This window comes from Quercus lobata, chromosome 8, assembly GCF_001633185.2.
Source record: "Quercus lobata isolate SW786 chromosome 8, ValleyOak3.0 Primary Assembly, whole genome shotgun sequence".
NCBI classification, from domain to species: domain Eukaryota; kingdom Viridiplantae; phylum Streptophyta; class Magnoliopsida; order Fagales; family Fagaceae; genus Quercus; species Quercus lobata.
Window position 1 is genome coordinate 20,955,472 of NC_044911.1, and position 24,127 is coordinate 20,979,598.

At 34.0% G+C, this 24,127-nt stretch overlaps 1 protein-coding gene across 1 annotated transcript; it reads right to left on the bottom strand.

Annotated features, from left to right (window-relative positions):
• Positions 1–16,243: 16,243 nt before the first annotated feature.
• Positions 16,244–19,026, bottom strand: LOC115958330 (E3 ubiquitin-protein ligase RMA1H1-like). The gene is made up of 2 exons (XM_031076735.1): positions 18,807–19,026; positions 16,244–17,259 (listed from the first exon to the last, which is right to left on the bottom strand). Exon 2 carries the CDS (start codon positions 17,250–17,252, stop codon positions 16,488–16,490), a length of 765 nt encoding a protein of 254 aa, XP_030932595.1. The 5' UTR covers positions 17,253–17,259; positions 18,807–19,026; the 3' UTR covers positions 16,244–16,487.
• Between the last annotated feature and the right edge of the window lie 5,101 nt (positions 19,027–24,127).

A 24,127-nucleotide genomic window follows, 5' to 3' on the forward strand; every position in this document is an offset into this window, starting at 1 on the left:
CTAAAATCACAGGCTCGTCATACAGCCAACAAGCATTCAATCTACAGGGTCGTCCATTAGAGGATGACCATACAACATTTATAGTGCAATCATTAATGGTTTCGTAACCAACGAGCTCCAACGGTTAGAAAGGCCAACTATGAGCCAATTAAACCTCATTTAAACTCAGGCATACATTATAAAAGACAGCCAAGAAAGCCATTAAGAGGCTGTCATCAGTTACACTCATAATGAGCCTCCCAAAAGCTGTACCAAGGCTATAAATAAGCCACCAAGCATCGAGAGAAGGTACACAAACTCAAACACACAAAATTACATTCTGATTCTCTGAGATATATTGAGAACTCTACTAACTTTATTATCGGAGAACCATTGGCTAACGTCACTTCGGTGTCTTTCTCTCTCATCTTTGCAAGGAACGTTACCTCGTCATAAGCTCCAACGAGGTCATTGACTAACGATCATTTTTGGCTTCATCAAGCCTGTAGAATCCCGCCGCATATAAGAATAAAGATGTGTGCAATTGTTACACATAATTACACCTGGACAGGACTGCATCAAAACAAAATTGCAGTTTTTGGGCATATGCAATCCAACTTAGAGAAACCGATAGAGAAAGAAAGACAGGTAATAGGTTAGGCTCAAATGGGTACTAATAGCCACATGGAACCAGATCCAGACCAACAGATTTCTAGTGGGACTGGAGAAAAGTATTGATTCATGTAAATCCGAACTTCATTATAAACAAAATTCATCTTCTGGCAAAACATTGACAAACAAATAAATTGAAATTTATAAAACTGAATCTAAAGTAGAAAATATATTGAACACCTTTACTCGACCCTAATGTCAAAGAATAGAAGCATTAGCTTCCCATTTATTTATGGCTAAAAAGTATCTGGGTTGCTTGTGCGTTGAAATCGGACTATTGGACGCTCAGCATGGACCATCTTAATTTGCCAGTGGGCTCATTTTGTTACTTCCCTGAATCCTGATGCTATCATGTCAAACAGGCCAACACAAGCTATTAAGATCCGGAGCAAAAATGGTACAAAAGTTGAATAATGCTGAAGGCCACCCAAATTCACATGGCACACTTTTAGAACTGACACTGCTTGGACTCAGGGCGGCCCTAGGCCTAGGGTCCAAACTAGAAAGGCCCCAAAATGTGGGGGCAAAATTTGATTTTTTTAAAAAAATATTTTTTGAAAAAAAAAAAAATGTTCTTTTAGATTTTTCATCCAATTTTAAGAAGGCGCAAAAAATTGAATAATACTAAAGATAATAAAAATTTGAATACATAAATCTTACAAATAAATGTATCACAAATCACAAGAAATAGGTCAAACAAAAAAATGTTAGAAATACAATAAATTTTACTACATAATATTTACAAATTGATATAACAATGAATATATTTGATGGACTTCAACTACCTGTTAAATCCATATTTGAATTTCTTTTAGTAATTAGTGATATATCTTTGTAAGTCTCATGTTATAAAATTTATAATATCCAAACATTATTCATTTAAATACTCATTTATTATTTTTTTAAAGTGTCACTGATCATATTCATCACTATATTAATTTGTAAGTTTTTTTTAGTAAAATTTATTATAACTTTAACATTTTCCACACAAAAAAAATCATATTAAAATGTCATCACAGTACCAAAATAGACCCATCACTCAATATTCTATCCATTTACTAATAGGGACAACATGTCGATAATTCGACTCTCTCTAATTTGGATGTTTGAAATGAAAGAAAAAGAATGTAACATTTTTAAGATGTAAGCGGGAATTAATATTTTCATAACAACATTACAATCATGCAATTTCTTCAACAACAACAAAAAAAAGTATATGCATTTAAGAAAAAAGGGGTAAAAATGAGAACTTCAAATAAAAATCTTTAAAACATACTACAATCTCTATGATTTCTCTCAATTTCAGATAATTAGGGTGTGTTTGTTAGGAGATGAAATAGGGTAAATGAAAAACTTTGGAGAAAAAATATGAAGGAAACTTTTGAAGTGTGTTTGGTTGGGTGAGGAGAAATAAAAATAAATGGTAGGACCTAGATGTTTTCTTCCCAGGCCCACCAAAAAGTTTTCTCTCCAAAATGGAGAGAAAACTGAAGGGAAAAATTAGACATCAGTTTTGGACTAAATGCCCATGTACAATTGCACATGAGCTTGTCCATGTTGATCTTTTTTTTTCTTCTTTTTTTCTTTTTTCTTTTTCTTTCCTCCTAGACGTTGCCTCTTTTCTTTTCTTTTTTTCTTTTTTGATTTACTGGGCAGGTTTCCTACGTGTCCAGTTCTCATATTCTTCTTTTTTTTTTTTTTTTTTTTTTTTTTTTTTTTTTTTTTTTTTTTTTTTTTTTTTTTTTTTTTTTTTTTTTTGGTTTAGATGTGATTTTTTTTAAGAAATGATTTTTATTTTTTAATAAATTTAGGTGATTGATTTTTTTTTGGTTGTTTATTCCTTTTTTGGTTTTAATTGAGCATCATTTTTTAATAGTAGTATATGCGTAAATTTATACAAACTTACTTTTTTCATCCTACCACTTTTCCGCTCTCAACCAAACAAAAATTAAAGAAATTAAAATCTTTTCTATCCTCCATTTTCTATCCTTCCACTTTTCTAACATTCCAAACAAACGTACCCTTAAAGAGATTATGGTGCATTATAGATACATTAAAATTGTTAACATTGTTTACTGTAAAATGAAATCATATTACCAAAGTTTCAATGAGTTTAAAAATATTATTCTGATATTTAGCAATATATATTATTTTGATTAAAATTCAATTATCAAGAGTTTCTATTAATTTAAACCGTGATTTACTTTAAATATTTTTAACTATTCAACACATTTTGTTTTTTCTTTTAGCACTTGTAAGGACTCAATTTGTAACGATCCAAAATGATATTGGGTTCGCACGTAAAAAATGCCCAAACAATATCATTTGTAGAGCGTGGGTTTGAAAGGTTAGGCCTTGGTCACCAGACGGTGGTTTGTTGTGATGTTCATATAGAATTAAATCGTGTTCGCTTGAGGAGTCTTTCTCCTGGAGGCGGACTGGGAGGCTCTGGTTCTTGGCCATTTTTCTCAGCCCTCTTTCCGGACTGCTTGCTTCCCTTTTTATATTAGCCTGTATCTATTATCCTATGTCCACGTGTAGGGTCGACTTTCTAGGGCTGATACTTGTCCCATCAGCCCATACCCAAAGTGGTTGGGAGTGGTTGTAAAAGCTAAAGAGTATGGTCTTGTCAGGTGCAAAATGCTTTACTGCAGTACTGGCAGCCTTTTACTTGTACTATTTCTGCATTGTGATCACTCTTCCTTTTAGGAGCATTTATGGTATGCCGAGCAGGAACTCGTCCTCGGCCATTTCCTTAGGCCATCCTCGACTCTCATGGTGCGTCCTCGGCCCTGCATCTCTTCGGCGCAGGCCTTGGGCCATAACATGAAATGGGCTGGGGTCACAAACTCTCTAGCCCCACAGCACTAAATGTTAGACTTTTTGTGTTTTGGTTTTGTTATGTGACTCAATATATGCAGATGTTACATATTGTACAACATGCTTTCATTATGTGATGTTAAATGTAAGTAATTAAAAATATTAACATGGTTTGTTTTAAGTGAAATTTTATTACCCAAATTTTAAAAAATTTGAAACAGGCTACATTAATATTTTTTAAAATTATTTTAATTATATATTATTATTATTATTTTAAAAAATTAGGTATTACACAATGTATTTTTATCACATAACTTAAATTTTTTTTGAAGCTAATAAAAAATGTTAAAGTAATCTTTTCCTTTTATTTTTATTTTAAACTAGTCGCTAACCCGTATAATACACGGAAAAGCTATAGACTAAAAAAAAAATCCAACAATGAGTAAATAGACATTTTGCTAGTTAATATTTTTTTTAAATGAAGAAATATTTAATTTCTATACTTTTCTATAGTTTAGAAGTGTTGTCTAACATAGAATGTTATTGAGTTGCAAGTGCATAATTACCAGAACCTACAAAGTAATTTACAATTCTTAAATTAATAAAGCAAAACTCCTCATAGTTATATATATACACACACTCAAAACTAATATAAACTGCAAAGATATAAACAAAGACTATGATATAAGAAAGACACACCAAGTTTCAAATTTGAGTAGCAAAATGACTTTCTCATAGTAATAATAATATAGACAATTCTTTTTCTTTTTTTTTGATAAATAATAATATAGATAATTGAAAACATGGAACAATATCAAAATTATAATACCTAATTCCATTATCTTTTATGTTGAATCCCAATAGTTATATATATATACGTGAGTCTTTTTTTTTTTTTTTTAAGTCCGATCAGAATTTTTGTTTTCTTTTTATTTAAATAGTGTTGATGTCTAAAAAACGTCAAAGGCTTCGATTATATATAAGAAACAATTAAGCTCATCCTTTAAAAATTTATCTCTTGTACTTTGTATGATATGGTAATTTTCATTCAAACTTTAAAACAGATTATGTGTCTTACCTTAATGTTTTCCTTGTGGTGATGACAAATAGAATGAAATAGGTGCTTAATGCTAAAAAACTTTCTTCTAGTCAAATACCAAACCTGTTAAAATTTTAGTGAAAAGGAAAAACTCATCAAGAGGAGTAAGAGAGAAAAAAATTACTCAATGAAAAACCACAATGAATGAAGAAAAGATTTCAAATTTGAACTTCCAAAGAACAGCATAAATTTCAGCCATAAATTCAAATGCCAAGTTAAACTTGTTGCTGAACACCTAGCAAATACAGCCAAGAAATATAACTTTATTAATCTACATGTGAAATTTTTAAATGGACAACAGAAATACTGATTGCGAAATAAGATAATCTGCGATTTTTCCTAGATTTTTTTTATAAGTAATGTAAAAATTTTCCTAGATTAGTTGAATTAGATCACAAATGAAAACTCTAGAAATCAATTTCGTACCTTTTTTTTGCGTTGATTCCCAGTAAAAACAAAACAAATAAGCAAATAAAATTTTCAACTAAATAGAAAAACCCTAACATTGATTTGATTTCTCGATGGTAGTGACTGGAGAATGAGTCAATTTGGTCCAAAAATTGCTAATGGTAATTTTCAACTAAATAGAAAAACCCTAACATTGATTTGATTTCTCGATGGTAGTGACTGGAGAATGAGTCAATTTGGTCCAAAAATTGCTAATGGTAATTTTCAACTAAATAGAAAAACCCTAACATTGATTTGATTTCTCAATGGTAGTGACTAGAGAATGAGTCAATTTGGTCCAAAAATTGCTGATGGTAATTTTCAACTAAATAGAAAAACCCTAACATTGATTTGATTTCTCGATGGTAGTGACTGGAGAATGAGTCAATTTGGTCCAAAAATTGCTGATGGTAATTTTCAACTAAATAGAAAAACCCTAACATTGATTTGATTTCTCAAATGTAGTGACTAGAGAATGAGTCAATTTGGTCCAAAAATTGCTGATGGTAATTTTCAACTAAATAGAAAAACCCTAACATTGATTTGATTTCTCGATGGTAGTGACTGGAGAATGAGTCAATTTGGTCCAAAAATTGTTGATGGCAAGTGCCGATGATATATATATATATATATATATATATATATATATATATATATATTAATTATAAAATCAGATATACCTCATCATTGAATCATGTTTTAATTTTATATTAATTATAAAATCAGATATACCTCATTAGTTATATATAGGATCAGATTATTCCTCATATGAATCTTGTTTTAATTTTTTAACAATTATCTAAAAAAAATGTTTTCACACAATTAAAAAATTAAAAACAAAAAACAAACATGGAACCCATTGCCTTACCCATTACGTTTATGTTTAGCAGTTTAGGGTTCATGGAGAAAGAAATATCAAGATAGTAGAGATGGTGCGAAATTATATTTTCTTTTCTTTTTTTCTTTCAAGGATCTGATAAGCAAAAGATGGATTGCAAAATACTTACCATGTGTATAAGGGTGTGTGGTAAATCTTGAAGCCATAATTGGGGGATGCTACAGAGCGTTTAGGGCTTCCTACGTTTGGAGAGAGAAAGTTTGCAGGAATGGTCGGTTTACTTTTAAACTTGAGAGTGGGATAGGTTGGCTAGGGTTTTGAGGTGGGAAGAAAGAAGTTATAACGTGAGTCTCTCTCTCTCTTCTTTTTTGAATCCTAATGTGAGTCTTTTTAATGATTATAGTCTAATTAATGATTATTTGAGTCTAAAAAAAATATAAATTAAAAATGCTGATGTGGAAAATTGTGGAGAGGTCAAAGACTTCGGTTTTATATATATACTAATAGACCCGTGCGTTGTATGGTTTTGTGAAATAGCTTATAAAATAAATGTATAAATAATTATATATTTTAATAGATTCAATAAAGATAAAAGAAAAAATTATCAAGTGTAAATAATTATCTTACTAAAATAAGGGGTAAGATTTCTTCCTACTAAATTAAATTGATAATTCCAAATTGAATTTTAAGTTGATAATTATTTTTAAAAAAATTCACTAAACAATTGATAAATCTAAAATTAATATAATCTTGATAATATTATAAATTAAAAATTAAATGTGATAATTCAAGAATACACGTGTAGAACATCTTAATAATTTGATGTAACATAAAAATCAAATAAGAAAATTGTTAAAATTAATCTATTAATTCTAACACAATTTAATCATTAATTCTAAGACCCTAACCCTAAGCATATAAATTAGATCAAAGCTAAGAAAAATAGTTTAAACAAAAGGCAACCAATACACAAAACCTAATCAATTTAATAAAAACAAAATACAAAAACAAAGAAGGAGCCTTTAGAAACTTGACAATGTTTTCGAATGTTTTGAACTCATCAATTAAAATCACAACAAGACAAAAAACCAATAATAACACTAAAGAAAATAAACAAAATGAAAATAATAATAATAATAAAAGAAGAAATAATGATACATGCATTGTCATGGGATTTAGGCATTCACATATTGAAATAAGCTTCACTCCAAAAGGGATAAATAGCGTTATATATATTGGTAGAGTTCCATTTGAAATATAATTCATTTAAATCTTATTGAAATTAAAGATATCTAATCAATGTGTTTGTTTTTATCTCATAAAAATTGGAACTAAAAAATGGTCATATGAAAAAAAAGAAAAAAGAAAAAAGAAAAAAAAAAGAGTTGATTCAACATAACGTAACATATAAAAAATTTAAAATTAAAAAAAAAAAAGAAAAAGAAAAAGAAAGAGAACATGGTTGATAGCTGTGGGGCTGGAGAATTTGTGGTCCCGGCCCACTTCCCGTTAGGGCCCAAGGCCTAAGCCGAGGAGACCTATAGGCGAGAACGCATAATGAAAGCCCAAAAAGGCCCAAGGATATGGCAGAGGACGATTTTATGCTCAACATCCCATAGAACGCCTAAAGGAAAGGATGAGCTCAATGTAGGAGCAGACCAAGTGAAAAAGCTGTCAGTACAGCAGTGAAGCACGTTGCATCTGACAGGTCCATGTCTTTCACCATGCTATTCAGTTTTTACAACCACTCCCAACCACTCCAGGTATGGGTTGATAGGATAAGTCTCAACCCCAGAAAGTAGAACTTACGTGTGGACACTAAAAGGAGGATAAATGCTAGTATAAAAGGGAAGGAGAACCAATGGAGAAGGCGATCCAGGGCCAGGAAGCCCTGGGAGAGGAGAATAATAGCATTAAGCTCCTCGGACAAGGTCTAAAAACCAGAATCATTCATTGTCGCCACCAGAAGAAGTGACTCGGGCCTAACCTTTCAAGCCCACGCTCTACAAATGATATTGTTCGGGTCCTTAAGTGTACAAACCCGGTATCTTTCTTGGGTCGCCACAAATCATGTTCTTACAATTGGCGCCGTCTGTGGGAAGGCTTGCGCATTGGCACAGGTGGTGGCGGAATCAAGCCTCTGTCAAACAAGGGTCTGCGAAAGCTCCTCCATTTCCAGCAACACGCTGTTGTTGCCCTAACATAAATTTCCGCTAGGGGCTACACCCCGCAGTGTCAATGACACGGGCAATTCTAGGGGCTTCCAACATCAAGTTAATGCCCCACACCTTGGTCGAGGGGCTAATCCTCAAAAATAAAAATAATATAAAAGAAAAACTACAAGTTTTGGACAGAACCAAGACCTTGTATGGTCCTCGGACTCAAGCCTATGGGGAAACCAACTACTTAAAAGAAAAACTACAAGTTTTGGACAGAACCAAGGCCTTGTATGGTCCTCGGACTCAAGCCTATGGGGAAATCAACTACTTAACAGAAAAACTACAAGTTTTGGACAGAACCAATGCCTTGTATGGTCCTCGGACTCAAGCCTATGGGGAAACCAACTACTTAACAGAAAAACTACAAGTTTTGGACGGAACCAAGGCCTTGTATGGTCCTCAGACTCAAGCCTATGGGGAAACCAACTACTTAAAAGAAAAATTACAAGTTTTGGACAAAACCAAGGCCTTGTATGGTCCTCGAACTCAAGCCTATGGGGAAACCAACTACTTAACAGAGAAACTACAAGTTTTGTACAGAACCAAGGCCTTATATGGTTCTCGGACTCAAGCCTATGGGGAAACCAACTACTTAAAAGAAAAACTACAAGTTTTGGACAGAACCAAGGCCTTGTATGGTCCTCGGACTCAAGCCTATGGGGAAACCAACTATTTAAAAGAAAAATTACAAGTTTTGGACACAACTCGAGACTCCATCCCATGGAGAGGTTAAGTCTTAGATCGAATGGAATTCCTGGTCTATCCTCGGATCTTCAATTCTAAGGCAACTAGTGCGAATAAGTGTTTGGGCCCAGTATAACCATACCTCAGTCCTCGGATCAGAGGCCATGAAACGATTGAGGCCAGGTGTTATCAACAACGCAGCCAAAGTCCCTCGCCACTCGGCAACCCTCTCGGGTGGTTTATTTTGGGTTAATCATTCTCGGATGATTGCCTTATGTGCATTACAGAGCACTCAGCTATTACCTCGTTTAGTCTTGTAAGTTTAATCTACTATAGGTTGGTATTATTACGCTTGATAGTCTTAATAAGTTCAAAATAATAGCTTTTTGTTACAAAGTTTTTCTGCCCTGAGTATCATCAAAGAAAAATACACATAAAATACACCCATTCACAAAGTAATTACTGCAGAAAAGTAAAATATTTGGAATAAAACAGAATCATCTTTTATTAAGACAAAGAAATAGTACAACGTACAACGTACAATGAAGGGGCTTAAGTAAGCCTATACTAAAAGCTAACTGCATAAGCAAAAAGAAAAGATACAAGGGAGAGAAGAAGAAGTAGAAGAAGAAGAAACAGAAGCAAAAGAAGAAGAAACAGAAGAAGAAGAAGTAGAAACACTAGGATGGCCCCGGTGATGGGAAAGAAGAAGGAGGGGAGGCAGAAAGAGACACCAGTGAAGGAAGAGAGGAAGAAGCAGGGATACTTAATCCCCGCATCAACCCTGACTCCTAACACGAAGGTGCCATATTAGCAGCACTCACGATAGAGCAGATGGTGCTGACAACGAGAAATCCCACTGCTGTTGCACCAAAAATCTAACGTGACCAGCATCTGCTTTGGATTTTGGCTGAAAGAGGTAAAAGAACCGCTCCCACCTTGTGAAAGCGGAAGGCTGACTTGAGTCTCTGTCTTCCCTACCCTGACCGCGCCATCCTAAGTCTCGGAAGGACCCAATGCTCCTGGAGCGGGTGTGGTTCCTTCATCCCCATTCGTGACTTATACATCATTTTAAGGTTTAATTGCACTGGCAATGAAAACCTTAAGCACGGCTGAAGGATTGGGAATTTAAAAGGGGTGAAGGGTTTGTACGTAAAGGGAGTAACCTCCTATCCTGCTTCTTATATATAGAGGGCAAGTTGCCGGCATTTAATCTACGCAGATTTCCAAGAAATGCTATAGACCAGACCGTTTTTACTCAACTCCTAACACCGTCTGCAATCATAGGATTTGGGTAGCCTCGTAAATGGGACATATTAAAGACGCAGCTCGAACAACGAAACTGCAGGAGCACATCGTGAGTAAATCTAGAAGAATGTCTCGTAATCCGGCGCAGCTCCCAGGTAAATGAAGAGACACTGATATTAATGAAGGATAAAAGCGGGGCAAGCCATGATGTAGGTCCGACGTCACCAAAATCCTCCTCCCCAACGAAAAGGTCGGGCAGTAGGACTTTGAGGGGCTATTGTGGGGCCGGAGAATTTGTGGTCCCAACCCACTTCCCGTTAGGGCCCAAGGCCTAAGCTGAGGAGACCTATAGCTGAAGACGCATAATGAAAGCCCAAAAAGGCCCAAGGATATGGCCGAGGACGATTTTATGCTCAACATCCCATAGAACGCCTAAAGGAAAGGATGAGCTCAGTGCAGGAGCAGACCAAGTGAAAAGGCTGCCAGTACAGCAGTGAAGCATGTTGCGTCTAACAAGTCCATGCCTTTCACCATGCTATTCAGCTTTTACAACCACTCCCAACCACTCCAGTTATGGGTTGATAGGACAAGTCTCAACCCCAGAAAGTGGAGCTTACACGTGGACACTAGAAGGGAGGTAAATGCTAGTATAAAAGGGAAGGAGAACCAATGGAGAAGGGGATCTAGGGCCAGGAAGCCCTGGGAGAGGAGAATAATAACATTAAGCTCCTCGGACAAGGTCTAAAAACCAGAATCATTTATTGTCGCCACCAGAAGAAATGACTCGGGCCTAGCCTTTCAAGCCCACGCTCTACAAATGATATTGTTCAAGCCCTTAAGTGTACGAACCCGGTATCTTTCTTGGGTCGCCACAAATCGTGTCCTTACACTAGCTATAAGGAATTTTGATATATATATATATATATATATATTCAATGTCATCAACGTAGAAATTATTAAATTAATGGAGATATATACTGTTTTTTGGAATAGATAGAGATTATCAAATTATTGAAGATATATATTGTTTCTTGTGATAGATTTATATTAATCACCTCTTGAAGAATTTGGATTGTTCTTATCTTTTAATAATCAAGTTTTGTAGCTTGATAATCTGATAAAATAATATTAATTTAATAATATTAAAATTTTGTAAATTTTGATGATAAATATTATCTAAATTAAATTTTTGTATGTTAAATATTATCCATTAATTTAAGAAATATATCCTAACAAACAAAAAAATAATGTTAATATAATTTTATTTAATGATGAGAATGAATTAGAGTCCTGGTAGTATACTATACCCTTTTAGTTCTTTAAAAATCTAAAAATTTATTAAAATTTCTACAATTTGGTGAAGTCACGTAGCGCAACCACGGCGTCTAAACCCAATTTATATTAATCACCTCTTGAAGAATTTGGATTGTGCTTATCCCTTAATAATCAAATTTTGTAGCTTGATATTCTGATAAAATAATATTAATTTAATATTATTAAAATTTTGAAAATTTAGATGTTAAATATTATCTAAATTAAATTTTTGTATGTTATATATTATCCCCTAATTTAAGAAATATATCCTAAAAAATAAAAAAAATAATGTTAATTTGATGATAAATATTATCTAAATTAAAATTTTGATTGTTCAATATTATCCCTTAATTTAAGAAATATATCCTAACGAATAAAAAAATAATGTTAATATAAATTTATCTAATGATAAAAATGAATTAGGGTCCTGATAGTATGCTATTCATTTTTAGTTCTTTAAAAATTTAAAAATTTAATAAAATTTCTACAATTTGGTGAAGTCACGTGACGTAACCACAGCGTCTAAGTCCAATTTTTATTACATATAATATAATATAATATAATATAATATAATATAATATGATATGATGTGATATGATATTGATTTTATAACTCAATTTCAATTATATTATCAAAGAATGTTTTAATTTAAATATATATTTAATTAATTCGTGCGTGGTACTTGCAGCCTAGCAAATTTAGAGGAAATTGATGCGTGTTGGGGTGGTCGCAACTTGCAAGTTGCAAGGGAGGCAGGCAGTAACCTTTCTTATAATATATTTTTTACAACTATCCATCACTTTCATCTATTTTTCGTAGAAACTGATTCATGATTTATTTATTTTACAAACATGTTTATATTAGTCAGAGTCACTGGAATGGTCAAAATGATGGAGTGTGTGTGTGACCTTGCGAGTTATATATGACCCATTGACTGAAACAATTTGGTTATATACAAATGAAAATCAATAAAAGGGAAACATGGACAAAAAGAAAGAAGGTTGTTATGTACTAAAAAAGATGACAATCACAACAAAATAGCAGCAATATTAGCTCTTACAATGTGCATGAAGATTAAATTTTAGTCAAGCCATGTCTATTTAACTTTAGTTTATAAGGAAAAGAAAGGATATTTGGTTTTAATTAATGTACGTTTTGGTATTTAGAAAAAGATCAAAGAGAAGGTTGTAACTTGTAAGTAATGTACTATGTACTTTTTGGAACTAAATTTTCAGCTACCATTAAAAAAAATAAAAAAAGTACCACTTGACATGCCTGTTGTTCTCTAGCTACTGATTCGGTAACAACATGAGTTTTAATTAGCTCAACTGGTAAAGTCCCTAATGGTTAAATAAGAGGTCTAGAGTTCAATCTCTGTATATATATATAAAAAAATCGACTAGTGTCTTAGTCTAATGATAAGTTATCATTAGGAGGAGACATCATAAATTAAAACTCTCACTCCCTCCAAAAAAAAAAAAAAAAAAAAAAAGTCCCGGCAACGTGTGTTTTGTTTACGCTACAAGTCTATAAGGAAAGCACGGAGAGCACCGTAAATAGCATAGTTGATTTTTTATTTTCTTTTGTGTTTTTTATTTTTACTTTTATATATGCTATAAGTTAAAACTGGCTCATTCAAAAAAAAAATAAATGGTCCCCGGTCGCATGTGTTTTGTTTACACTACAAGTCTATAAGGAAAGCGTGAAGAGCACCGTAAATAGCATAATTGACTTTTTATTTTCTTTTGTTTTTTATTTTATTTTTTGATATTAAATTAAGGATAATAAGTATTTTTCGTAGAAGGTGATTCATTAGGGAGTTGGGATGGAGTAGCAGTTACAGGAATCGTCAGAAAGATGGAGTGTGCGAGGAACTTTATGAGATACCTTCCTCTGTGGTTGTAGTAGTTGATACTTCTATTAAGAAATAAATTATAAACAAAAGCCATAAAGAAATACAAAAAGACTACTGAAACAGTTTGGTCATATGCAAATGCAAATGAATGAAATTAAAGTGAGACATGGGAAATCGGCGAGGTTGTGAAATTACGGACTTCTGATGTAACAACCATAGTATTGTTTAAAAAAAAAAAAAAAAAAAACTGATATAACAACCATAAGTTTTTTTTTTTTTTTTTTTTTTCAAATACATCAAATAGAATTTCAGTTTATAATCCATAATAATGGTTTCTTTATTATCAAGTCAAAATACTAATTGTTTCTTGATATATGCGGATTTTAAATCTCAAATTTTTATTTGACCACAAAAAAATTTACATTTTTTTTTTGGGAGCTACCTCAAAATCTCATATGGTAAGTTAACTAATGCTGCATTAGTTTAAGAAATATTTTTTAGAAATTTTTATAAAAAATGAAAAAATAACTGATTATGACAAATTTTTATATTTATCTTGAAAGTGGTATAAATTTTATTTTTAAAATAAATCATTAACAAATGTCTTAGGGATACTCATTAACCGGATTCAAGAATAAAATAGTAGCATTAGTTACATATTTGGATTGAGTGCAATACCCTCCCTACTCAAAATATTTTTATCACTTTAACTTTCTTTTCTTTTCTTTTCTTTTTTTTTTTTTAACTTTTTCTCACCTTTTTTGTTTAATGATTAAAATTATTATTATTATTATTATTTTTTAACTCTCAATTTTAGTCATTAAGTGTTATTACATTTGTACTTGATCTCAATCCAACGCTTTCAATGTACAACTATAGGCTGGTCTCTCTTTTGCATATGCAAATAAAACAGTCCGCCAGTTAACTTGCAAAGATTGAAAGATTACAAAGATTTCATCTTTGGTCGAGTCCTGACTATTTAATTTTAGTTTACATAAAAAATAAAAAAGTATTTGATTTTAACTGTACGCTTTGGAATTTAAAAAATAAATAAATAAATTGGTTGCAAGTAATGTACGTCTTGGAACTAAATTTTATAGTTTCAAGTTTCAACTTCCAGTACATGCGTGTTCTTACAGCTTCAACTGAATCAACTCAACTCCCAGTAATGTCACTACTCACTACTAACATGTGTTTTGTTTCCAGGACAAGGAAAGCGTGGAGAACAGCGTCAATAGACTAATAGACTTTTTTCCTCCTCTTTCTTAATAACTTGTGGGATGAGCAAAACAAAATGAATACCACCACCTGGTGATCGACACTGACGCTATCGCACCGAAAAGCAGACCGACCAATGGAACCGAAATTGGCGAGTAATGTCTCTCTCAGATAGAGCAGCGACAACACCACACCACACCACTCATTGTTCCTCCTCAATCTCCTATCTTCAATGCCACTGCACTCATAAGCTTTGATCTCAATTCTCAGGCACACCTTTTTTTGTGTTTTGATACGTTTTTTATGGGTGTCAATCTAGTTATTTGGATGTGTGATTGTGGGTATAAATTTGTGGCTATAGGTGTCAATTTATGGCTCAATGGCTCTGGGTGTCGATTTACCAATGCATTATCAATGGCTATATGTGTCAATTTATTGTTGATCCTTGTTATTTTTCACTTGCAATAAATTTGGTTCACATTATTTTCAATTTGCAACCTTTATTGGTCCAAATCTGAGTTTTTTTTAGTTGCCGAGTTGATATGTGTGTGTCTATTGGAGTTAGAGATTGGTAAATTTGATTTGTATTTTTGTGTTTAGTTGGTGTTTGGTTGCCAAGAAAGTGCAAGAAAGATTGTGATTTGACAATAGAACCAAAATTGATTGCAAGTTAAAAATAACATAAACCAAATTGACAGTGACCCAAAAATGTAGAGACCAAAATAGTATTTTCACCTATTATATACACCTTTATATTTGTAATATTTAATCTTAACCATGAAATACATTCATATTAAATGAAAAATATCTTGATATGGAAATTTGTGAGGCCCAAAAAGTTATAATTTGTCTTCTATTCTTATTAATAATGTCCTCAAAATTTTTCACATTAGGATCCTCTTCATTTGTTTTTAAAATGTTGTGTTCATTCCAATTTTCATGGTTAAAATTCAATATTTCATATGTATAAAAGTCAATATACCAATAAGTTATGTCCAAAAGCCTTATAGTTTAACTAGAACTTCCTAACATTCCCAATAGAAATATTCAAGATTCAATTCTCCCTCTCCTCAACTAACAAATCATCAAACAAAAAACAAAAACTGATGTAGTCAACCACTACATCGTAATTATTGGTACTTGACTTCTTAGTATGGAAATTTCTATCAATTTTCTCAACAAAACACACATCTATGATTCCTTAAAAACCCTAAACAGCCACACAATCATCTCAATGACCAAACAATCCACATTTTTTTAGATATTTATTAGCAGCAGAGAGACAAATGGGATTCTAACCACAAACATAGTACACCACAAAAAATGTTATTGCAACTCGGCTATCACTCGAACTCCAAACACCATGTTTTAAATGGAGAGAGAGGTGCCATAAATCCCTTCTTCAAAACCTTCCACGCAAATTCACACATGGCAATTGGCACGTGGGAGATACAAGGGTTGAGGGGTTGGGAGTTTGGGACTACTTTGGGGAAAAAAGTCGAGAAGGTAGAGCAGGTCTGGGGATTTGGGAATAAAATGGAGATCGAGAAAGAAGCTCTCGTCAAGAGAGGCGGCAAGTTGGGATAAAATGTTGGCATAAGAATATAAGACAATCAATAAGTTCCCATCGGTTTTTCAAAACTTCTAACCAATCACACCGAACCAATTCGATGGTTTTGCCTAAACTCCTATCAACCACCGTGATGGACATTGTTGGACTTTGGAAACAATCATTGCCAGTTGGCTCAACTTAGTTGGCAGTAGAAAAGTAGACACAGATAATGGTATAGTAGTAGTATTCATAACCAAGTAAGGGTAACATCCTTATCAATAACTAATGTCAGCAAAGATATTCCATATCAATAACTGTTTATAAATCCGACTAAAACAAATGTAAAATTATACACATCAAAAGATATTTCAAGGCGCCTGCCTGTTTATAAATCCAGCTAAAAAAAATGTAAAATTATACACATCAAAAGATATTTCAACGGGCATTGTGGCAAAATCTGTATCTCCTATCTGGTACTACACTGACATAATGATAAATCTCACTACAACTATAGAAACGCAATTACAGAAGAGAAGCATAAATCAAAAAAAGAGAAGACACAACATTACACAACAGAAAAGAAAAAAGGAAAATCGATTAAGAGACTTGTCAAGATGCATTTCGTGCCTTCTCATCCTGGGACTGCTAATCCCTGTCAGAGGGTAGGAACTTGTATAAGGGTAAGAATACAGACTTGCATCCGAGCTCCCAAACATCCTTGCATATACCATCTCACCAAACATCCCAATTGTCGGATTGGAGAAACTAGTCATTGCTGTACCCCCATGATGAGCTGATGCGTCTGCAGCATAACCTCCATGTAGGTGAGGGAATAATTGCTGATGATGATATGACTGTGCCTGTGACTCAAAATAGCTTGGATGCATTTGCTGACTGGAATGTGAAGCAGAGGTTGTAGTAGCAATAAGAGAGTTCAACCCAGAAGGTGGAGGTCGATTAGGTATGACAAGACCCAAATTGGGTTTTTTGCCTTTAGAATCTGAAGAGGATGATGAGCCACGGCCATAGAGGGGGACCAACGAAGCCTGAGAGATGTTAGCTTTGCAAACCGGGCACTTTGGCTGCTCGTCTGGCTCGTCGGTAGAGATTTGTACATTGAGCCACTTGTAAATGCAAGGCCAGCAGTATAAGTGACCACAAAGGGTGACCACAGGTTCATGTGCTGATTCTAAGCATATATTACAATCAAAGCCGCCATCACCATTATCTGAGACTGTTGCTGGCGCTGAAATTGATTTCCACTTAGAATCGAAGTGCAACTCAGGTTCAAAGAAATTATGTTCCATATGTGCCCTGTTACAAAAAAGAGGTCTCATAAGGACAATGATACATGTAGAAATGTGCATAGAACGTGTGTATGTGTGTGGAAGAGAGAGACTCCCCCAATAACAAAGCATTCACTAAAGTGTTAGACTGGTACAACATTAATGATGACCTTAAGAAAATTCTTTTATGATCAAGGCTGAACTGCAATCAATAAACTTCCTAAACCAAAGTTATCAACATAAAGTTTCTCAAGCATATACAAAAGCACAAGGGAATGAGAACAAAAGGGGTCAAAGATCAAATAGTCTACATCTGAGTTAGGGACAATGACCAAATGACACAAGAAAAAATAAATGTCAAACGGCCAAACCGCTTCCAATACCCACCGATTGTGGATACAAAGAATACGACCAACAGGGAAAGAAAAATAAAAATTATGCCAGGAATTTCAGCAGCATAATCTCAGATGGGCCACTTAGAACTCTCCACACCTTCCCTATCAAGCACCACTTCTAGATCAGGGGACCACTTTAGGTTTCAGAAAGTCTTATTTTGCAACATAACCAATTTCATATGAGCAGCTAACCAGGATTTTTTCTAACCGTGGATAACTTTGAAAAAACATTACTTGTTCAGAAAGATCTGGTGTTCTAAATCATTCTAGTTATGCTGACTTTTTTCAACATTAGAAAATCCTCAATATGTAAAATTAACTGACTTATATGTCAGATCAAAGGCCATAAAAGGCAGGTTACTCAAAATTGAAAAGACAGCAAATACTTCTTTAGATCTTGTACAGTGATGATGAGGACCTTGTTGGACAAGAACAGAAAACTGTGACTTCTAATTTTATACCATACGTTTTAGCTATAAAGGAAAACCAAAATCGTCAATCTATCATGGCCTATAATAACCTGAACATCTGATCAGCGAGCAAAAGAAATTACAGCAAATTAATGGTCCATTTTACTGCTAAGAAATTTTCTAGGGCCAAAAGGAAAATATGAAACTTATAACCCTAAAAATAGTATATCATTGTGGGCAACATTTTAATCTTATTTCCTATCCCTCAATGAGAGGAGAAATTCTTGCCTCAAAAGATGAATACGTCTCTATCCATTGAACATCTATAAGGCTCTGCTTGATTCTAAAGATTTTTATTTTTTTTTATTTTTTTAAAATTTTTTTTGTTTGAGATCCAATGGATCTCAACAAAAAAAAAAACATAAGTTTAAGATCCAGAAAGATAACTATTCACCCAGAGAAAATTGATGGGGGCAACACAAATCTCATCAAGCTTCACATAAAACAATTCCCTACCACAGAGCTAAACAAATTTACAAAGAAAAGACCCAAAAGACAAAGATTGCTTTAAGAAACATATTTGGGGGTAATAAGAATTGGGACATTGTTTTCTGCCATTAATATCGTTCTGCAGAAAAAGGGTCAAATTCTAAACATCCGACAAAAATAGAGAAACCCCATTATTTTTTACAACCTTGGAAAACAAGAAATCGCCATGAAATAAGCAAACCAAAAATTCTTGAAAACTCAGAATAGAACACGAAACATACCTTGTACAGAGAAAAAATATGCTTAATCAATCAAGACCTTGAATGAAACTCTGATCAACAGGGAATTATTAGATGGAGGACACTAGAGAGGTTGGATTTTGTGAAAAAGGAAAGATATTTTCACTTGTCTTCTTTTGGGGTGTGAGGAATGAAAGATATTGAGAAGGTTGGTGACCAGGTGGGTATCGGTAATATTTATATACAAAAGAAAGTGTTTTTATTATTATTATTATTATTATTATTAATTTTATTTTAGAAACAAAATCACTCAAGGGACTGGTAGATGGTAATATATCGGTAATATTTATATACAAAAGAAAGTGTTTTCTTTTAATATTATTATTTTTTATTTTATTTTTGAAACAAACACACTCGAGGGAGATGGTAATATATCACATATAAGTCTACCTTTTATTCTTATTTTTTTTAAAGAAATAATAATGCAAAGAAATCTATGCGCTTCTTAATTTGTACGCGTGGACGTTTATGAACTTCTCTATTTGTATTTGTACTGGGGCCTGCCTCCGCAACTCATAAAGTAAGAGCAGTGGCAACGTGTCAAAGATCTATCAGCATTTCAGCTATGTCAATCTCTCAAGACCGTCCGATAGGCCTTAGAATGAACGAAGGGCCCGTGTCAGCTCATATGTGGCGGGATCAAATTTGCATGACTTTGAATGATCCCATCCTCTTCTAGAAATTATTCTTTCAACATTTTACCTAATTTACACGAATTAATAAATGATGTTATAAAACGTTTTTTTCTTGAAATTCCAATGCAAAATGATGTTATAAAACGTGTTTCCTCCTCCTTCTTTCATCTTCTTTGTGTTTTTTTTTTTTTTTTAATGACAAAATTCTTCATCTTTTTTCATTTTTTTTATCTATTTTCTTTAAAAAAAAATGTTATGTCCACAATATTTTTACAACAAATACTGTGTAGCAAATTGTTACCGATTGTCATTAATGGAACAAAAAAAAAATTCAATTGTAGCTTCAAATCAAATTAGAACCAGTAATAACTAGTCACTTATGATTTGTTGTAAAGGTGTTTTAAAAATATTGTAGACGTAACGCTTATCTTCTTATCTTCTTTTAATGTCGAAAGAAATAAGGGGTCAAGCATGGGATCATAGTCCCCCAACCATCTAAACCCTATACGTGTATAATGTAAGACCCCCAAGTAATTATTATTTGTATATTATATAATTAGTGTGATAAGATGAGATGTATTATTGTTTGATTCCTTTGTTTATGACATGGCTCTCATCATAAAAGTTGAGATGAATCTTTTTGATAATTTGATGGTTCATGGATAGAAGAATTTGACTTCTTGGCATTTTTTATGAAAACACTAAAAAATATCAATTAAATTACAAATTTTTGGCAACGACAATGATAGGTGATAAAGTAATGAAGCTATTTACCCATGTGACATGTGGTAGATCTCTCGAGACTTGTTTCCATCTTCTAAGTAATTGTAATGCAGTGAGGAAATTATGGTGTCAAGCTAATACTAGTAGATGGGATAGCAATTTTTTTAATACAAAATAATCATTAGTACACAAAAATCATGTCTCTGGTTTTCACCAAATACACCTAGGCGAACTAAAGATCTGATTGCTAGTATTTTTGGTATCACTACTACGACTCAACTTGGAACCTATTTAGGAACTCCTATTTTTACCATCCATCGAAAGGCTAATGCCTATCAATACTTAGTTGATAAAATCCAAAAGAATATTGAGGTTTGGCAAGTTAAATATCTTTCTGTTGCGGGTTGTGTCACTTTAATCAAATCCACATCGGCCTCCATCTCTATTCATGTCATGCAAACCACCCTCCTCTCGCAAAAAATTTGTTGGCAACTAGATAAATTAAATTGTAAATTCTTATGGGGAGACACCACCCACCACAAACACTGTCCTATGGTTAGTAGGGAAATCGTAACTACTCCTAAGGATGCAGGTGGTCTAGGTATTAAATCTTTGTGCCATATGAATATGGCTTTGCTCATGAATCAGGCCTAGAGCCTTCAACAACATTCATCCATGCTATGGGCTCAAGTATTGAAAGCCAAATACTTTCTCCATACAAACATTTTCGAGAGTGTCATAAACCCTAGAGTGTCTCACATTTGGAAAGCCATCCATGTAGGAATACAATGGCTTCGACACAGTATGAAATGGATATTAGGGGATGGTCAAACCATTCGAGTTTGGGAGGATCATTGGATCCCTAGTGGTTCGCTACGAAGTCGTATTGAAGGTCCTCTTATGCCAAATGAGGAGTAGAGATTAGTGAGTTTCCTATGAGACAATCATATTTGGAGATTAGAGGATCTACAATTTCCCCTCTCGACGCATCTTGAACAACTTATTAAAGGTATTCCTGTGGTCCAGTTGACTAGGTTGTCTGATTCTCTTTTTTGGCCACAAAATAACAGTGTTTGTTTGTTCAGTTTTGCATCGAAGTTGTTATACCAGCAAGCTCATGCTCCTTTTGTGAAGTCTCTTTGACGTTGGATCAGGAAACTCCATTGCCCCAAGAAACTCCAAATTTTCATTTGGAAGTCAATGCATAATCAGTTACCTACTCGCCACTATCTGGCTTTCTCTCACCCAGAAATAGATAACTAATGTCCTAGGTGTAATACTCTTGAAACCACTATTCATATCTTAAGAGATTGCCCTTGGGCTAAGATAGTCTGGTGTCAATCTCTAGTTGTCCTGCCCTTATCACTTTTTCAACTAACACTTCAAACTTGGCTTCAAACAAACGCTACATTGGATACTTTTATCTTCCATCATCAGCTTCCTTGGAAGATTTACTTCCCCTTCCTCTATTGGCACTTATTGTTAGCTAGGAATGAGCATATTTTTAATAATCGATCTAGCTCCCAATCTCGCCTTGTCCACAAAGCGGTTCAATTAGCTACAAAAAAAAATTTATTTCGCTTGCCCCGCTAAAACTATCAAAATTGGTATTCCCAAGACTATAAAATGGATTGCTCCACTAGAGCCTTTTATAAAATTAAATACAGAATGCAGTTCTTTAGGTAATTCTAAATTGATTAGTGCAGGTAGTTTGTTGCATAATAGTTCCAATTCATTGATTTCAGGTTTTTCATTAAGCATGGGCATTGCTTCTAATAACATTGCTGAGTTGGGGGTAGTTCGCCAGGGTCTCCTTCTGGCATGGGATTTGGGTTTTAAATTTATTCACCTTGAAATTGATTCTATGACAATTCTTTCATGGTTAACCACTAATCATGATATCTCACCAGATGCTATCCCACTATTCCATGATTGCAGGAACCTTATGGAGCATGATTGAATCATCCAGGTGTGCCACATATTCTACGAAGCTAATGGTTGAGCGGATGCTTTAGGAAAGAGGGGAAATCAACAACAATACTTTTTGGAAATCTATGATACCTGTCTCACTGTTGTATATGTGCCTTTTGTATGGGATATGGAAAACCTTGGGACTACTAGAATGTGTCCCTTAAAGGTTGTAATGCCTGTTGTTATATGAACTTATATATAATTAAATAATACAACCCCCCCCCCCTTTATAAAAAAAGAAAAAGAAAAAAGAATAGTCTATGTGATGATACGATTTATGGTAGGGACAACATTCCTTGAAGTTGCTTCTTTTGTTTTGGTATTTGCTTCTTTGGTTTTGGTATTCGGAAGCTTTGGCTATATATATCGAATAAGAGAGTAATTAAACTAAACAATCCTGTGAAATTTTGGTGGAGGAAGTGAGAAACATGGAAATTGAGTTTTTCTTTTGTGCTGGGAGGGTGAAGCATACAAGTGGCAAGTTTCCAGTTAAGGTTAGATGAAAGAAACCTAAGCCAAATTGGATTAAGTTGAATATTGATGGTTCGGCCTTAGATATTCCCGGATTGGCTGGCGATGGTGGTATAATCAAAGATCATAATGGCACTTGGGCTCATTCAAGCTGAGCAACATAATAAGATCCAAGGTATTAGAATTGGTAGGAATGGATGCACCTTCACCCACTTGTTGTTTGCTGATGACTCCCTCTTGTTCTTCAGGAGAGATGATAAATCTATTGACAATATTCAATGCATTTTACAGTGGTATTGCTCTATTTCTGGTCAGAGCATAAATGTTGCCAAGTCTGATTTGTTTTGCTCTTCAAATATGCCAAGAGTTGAGCAAGAGAACCTAGCTTCGACCTTAAAGGTCAACCTGGTGTCAGAACCTAGCAAGTATTTAGGTTTAAATTTCAAACTTAAGGGCAAGAGAGTTGTTGACTTTCATTACTTGGTGGATAAACTCAACTCTAAAATTCAAGGATGGAAAGCTAAACTCCTTTCACAAGCTGGTAGAACCACCTTGATCCATTCAACTCTCCAATCCTTGCCCTTATATACCTTTTCTTGTTTTAGGGTGCCAAAGAGTATTTGTAACAAACTTGATGCCATAACAAGATCCTTCTGGTGGGGGCATGATCAAGGGGTTAGGAAATTGCATCTGCTTAACTGGAATAGAGTGTGTCAACCTAGAAATAGGGGAGGGCTTGGCCTTAAAAAGTTTAGTTTGATGAACTAGGCCATGCTTGCTAAGCAATTCTGGAGAATTCACCATAATCCTCAATCTCTTTTAGCAAGAACTTTTAAAGCCAAATACTTCCCTAGAAGCTCTATACATGAATGTCAACCCAAGCCGCATCAATCTTGGTTTTGGAGAAATATTGTGAAACAGGATAACAGGAAAATGAAAGAGGGGAAGTGGTGGGTGGGTAATGGTACTAATATTCCATTAGACCATCCTGCTTGGTTCCAAACTCCTAATTTGCATAACCCAAACCTTATCACAGGTACTGTGGCTGACTTAATTGACCAAGCCACTCACTCTTGGAAACCTGATCTTGTTAGATCCCTGTACCCCCCCTCTATAAGTTCTGAAATTCTAAGCATCTCAATCTCTAAGACCGATTCTGTGACAGATTCTCTTATGTGGAATTTTTCAAATTCAGGGGATTTTAAAGTTAAAAAGGCTTATGAGATTCTTTTGGAAGATGCTAATATGTCAGCCAATGCAAACCTTAGACCCCCTGTTATCCCTGATGCTGTATGGAACACTTTATGGAAGGTTAGACTTCCCTTGAAAATCTGCAACTTGGTCTGGAAGGTAATCCATGATAGCTTGCCAACATTTCAGACTTTAAAGGGGAGGGGAATTCCAATTGCTACCCTCTGCCCCTTTTGTGACTGTGATGAGGAGTCTACCAGCCATCTTTTCCTTCATTGCCATTTTGCTAGAGCTTGTTGGTATGGTTCAGCT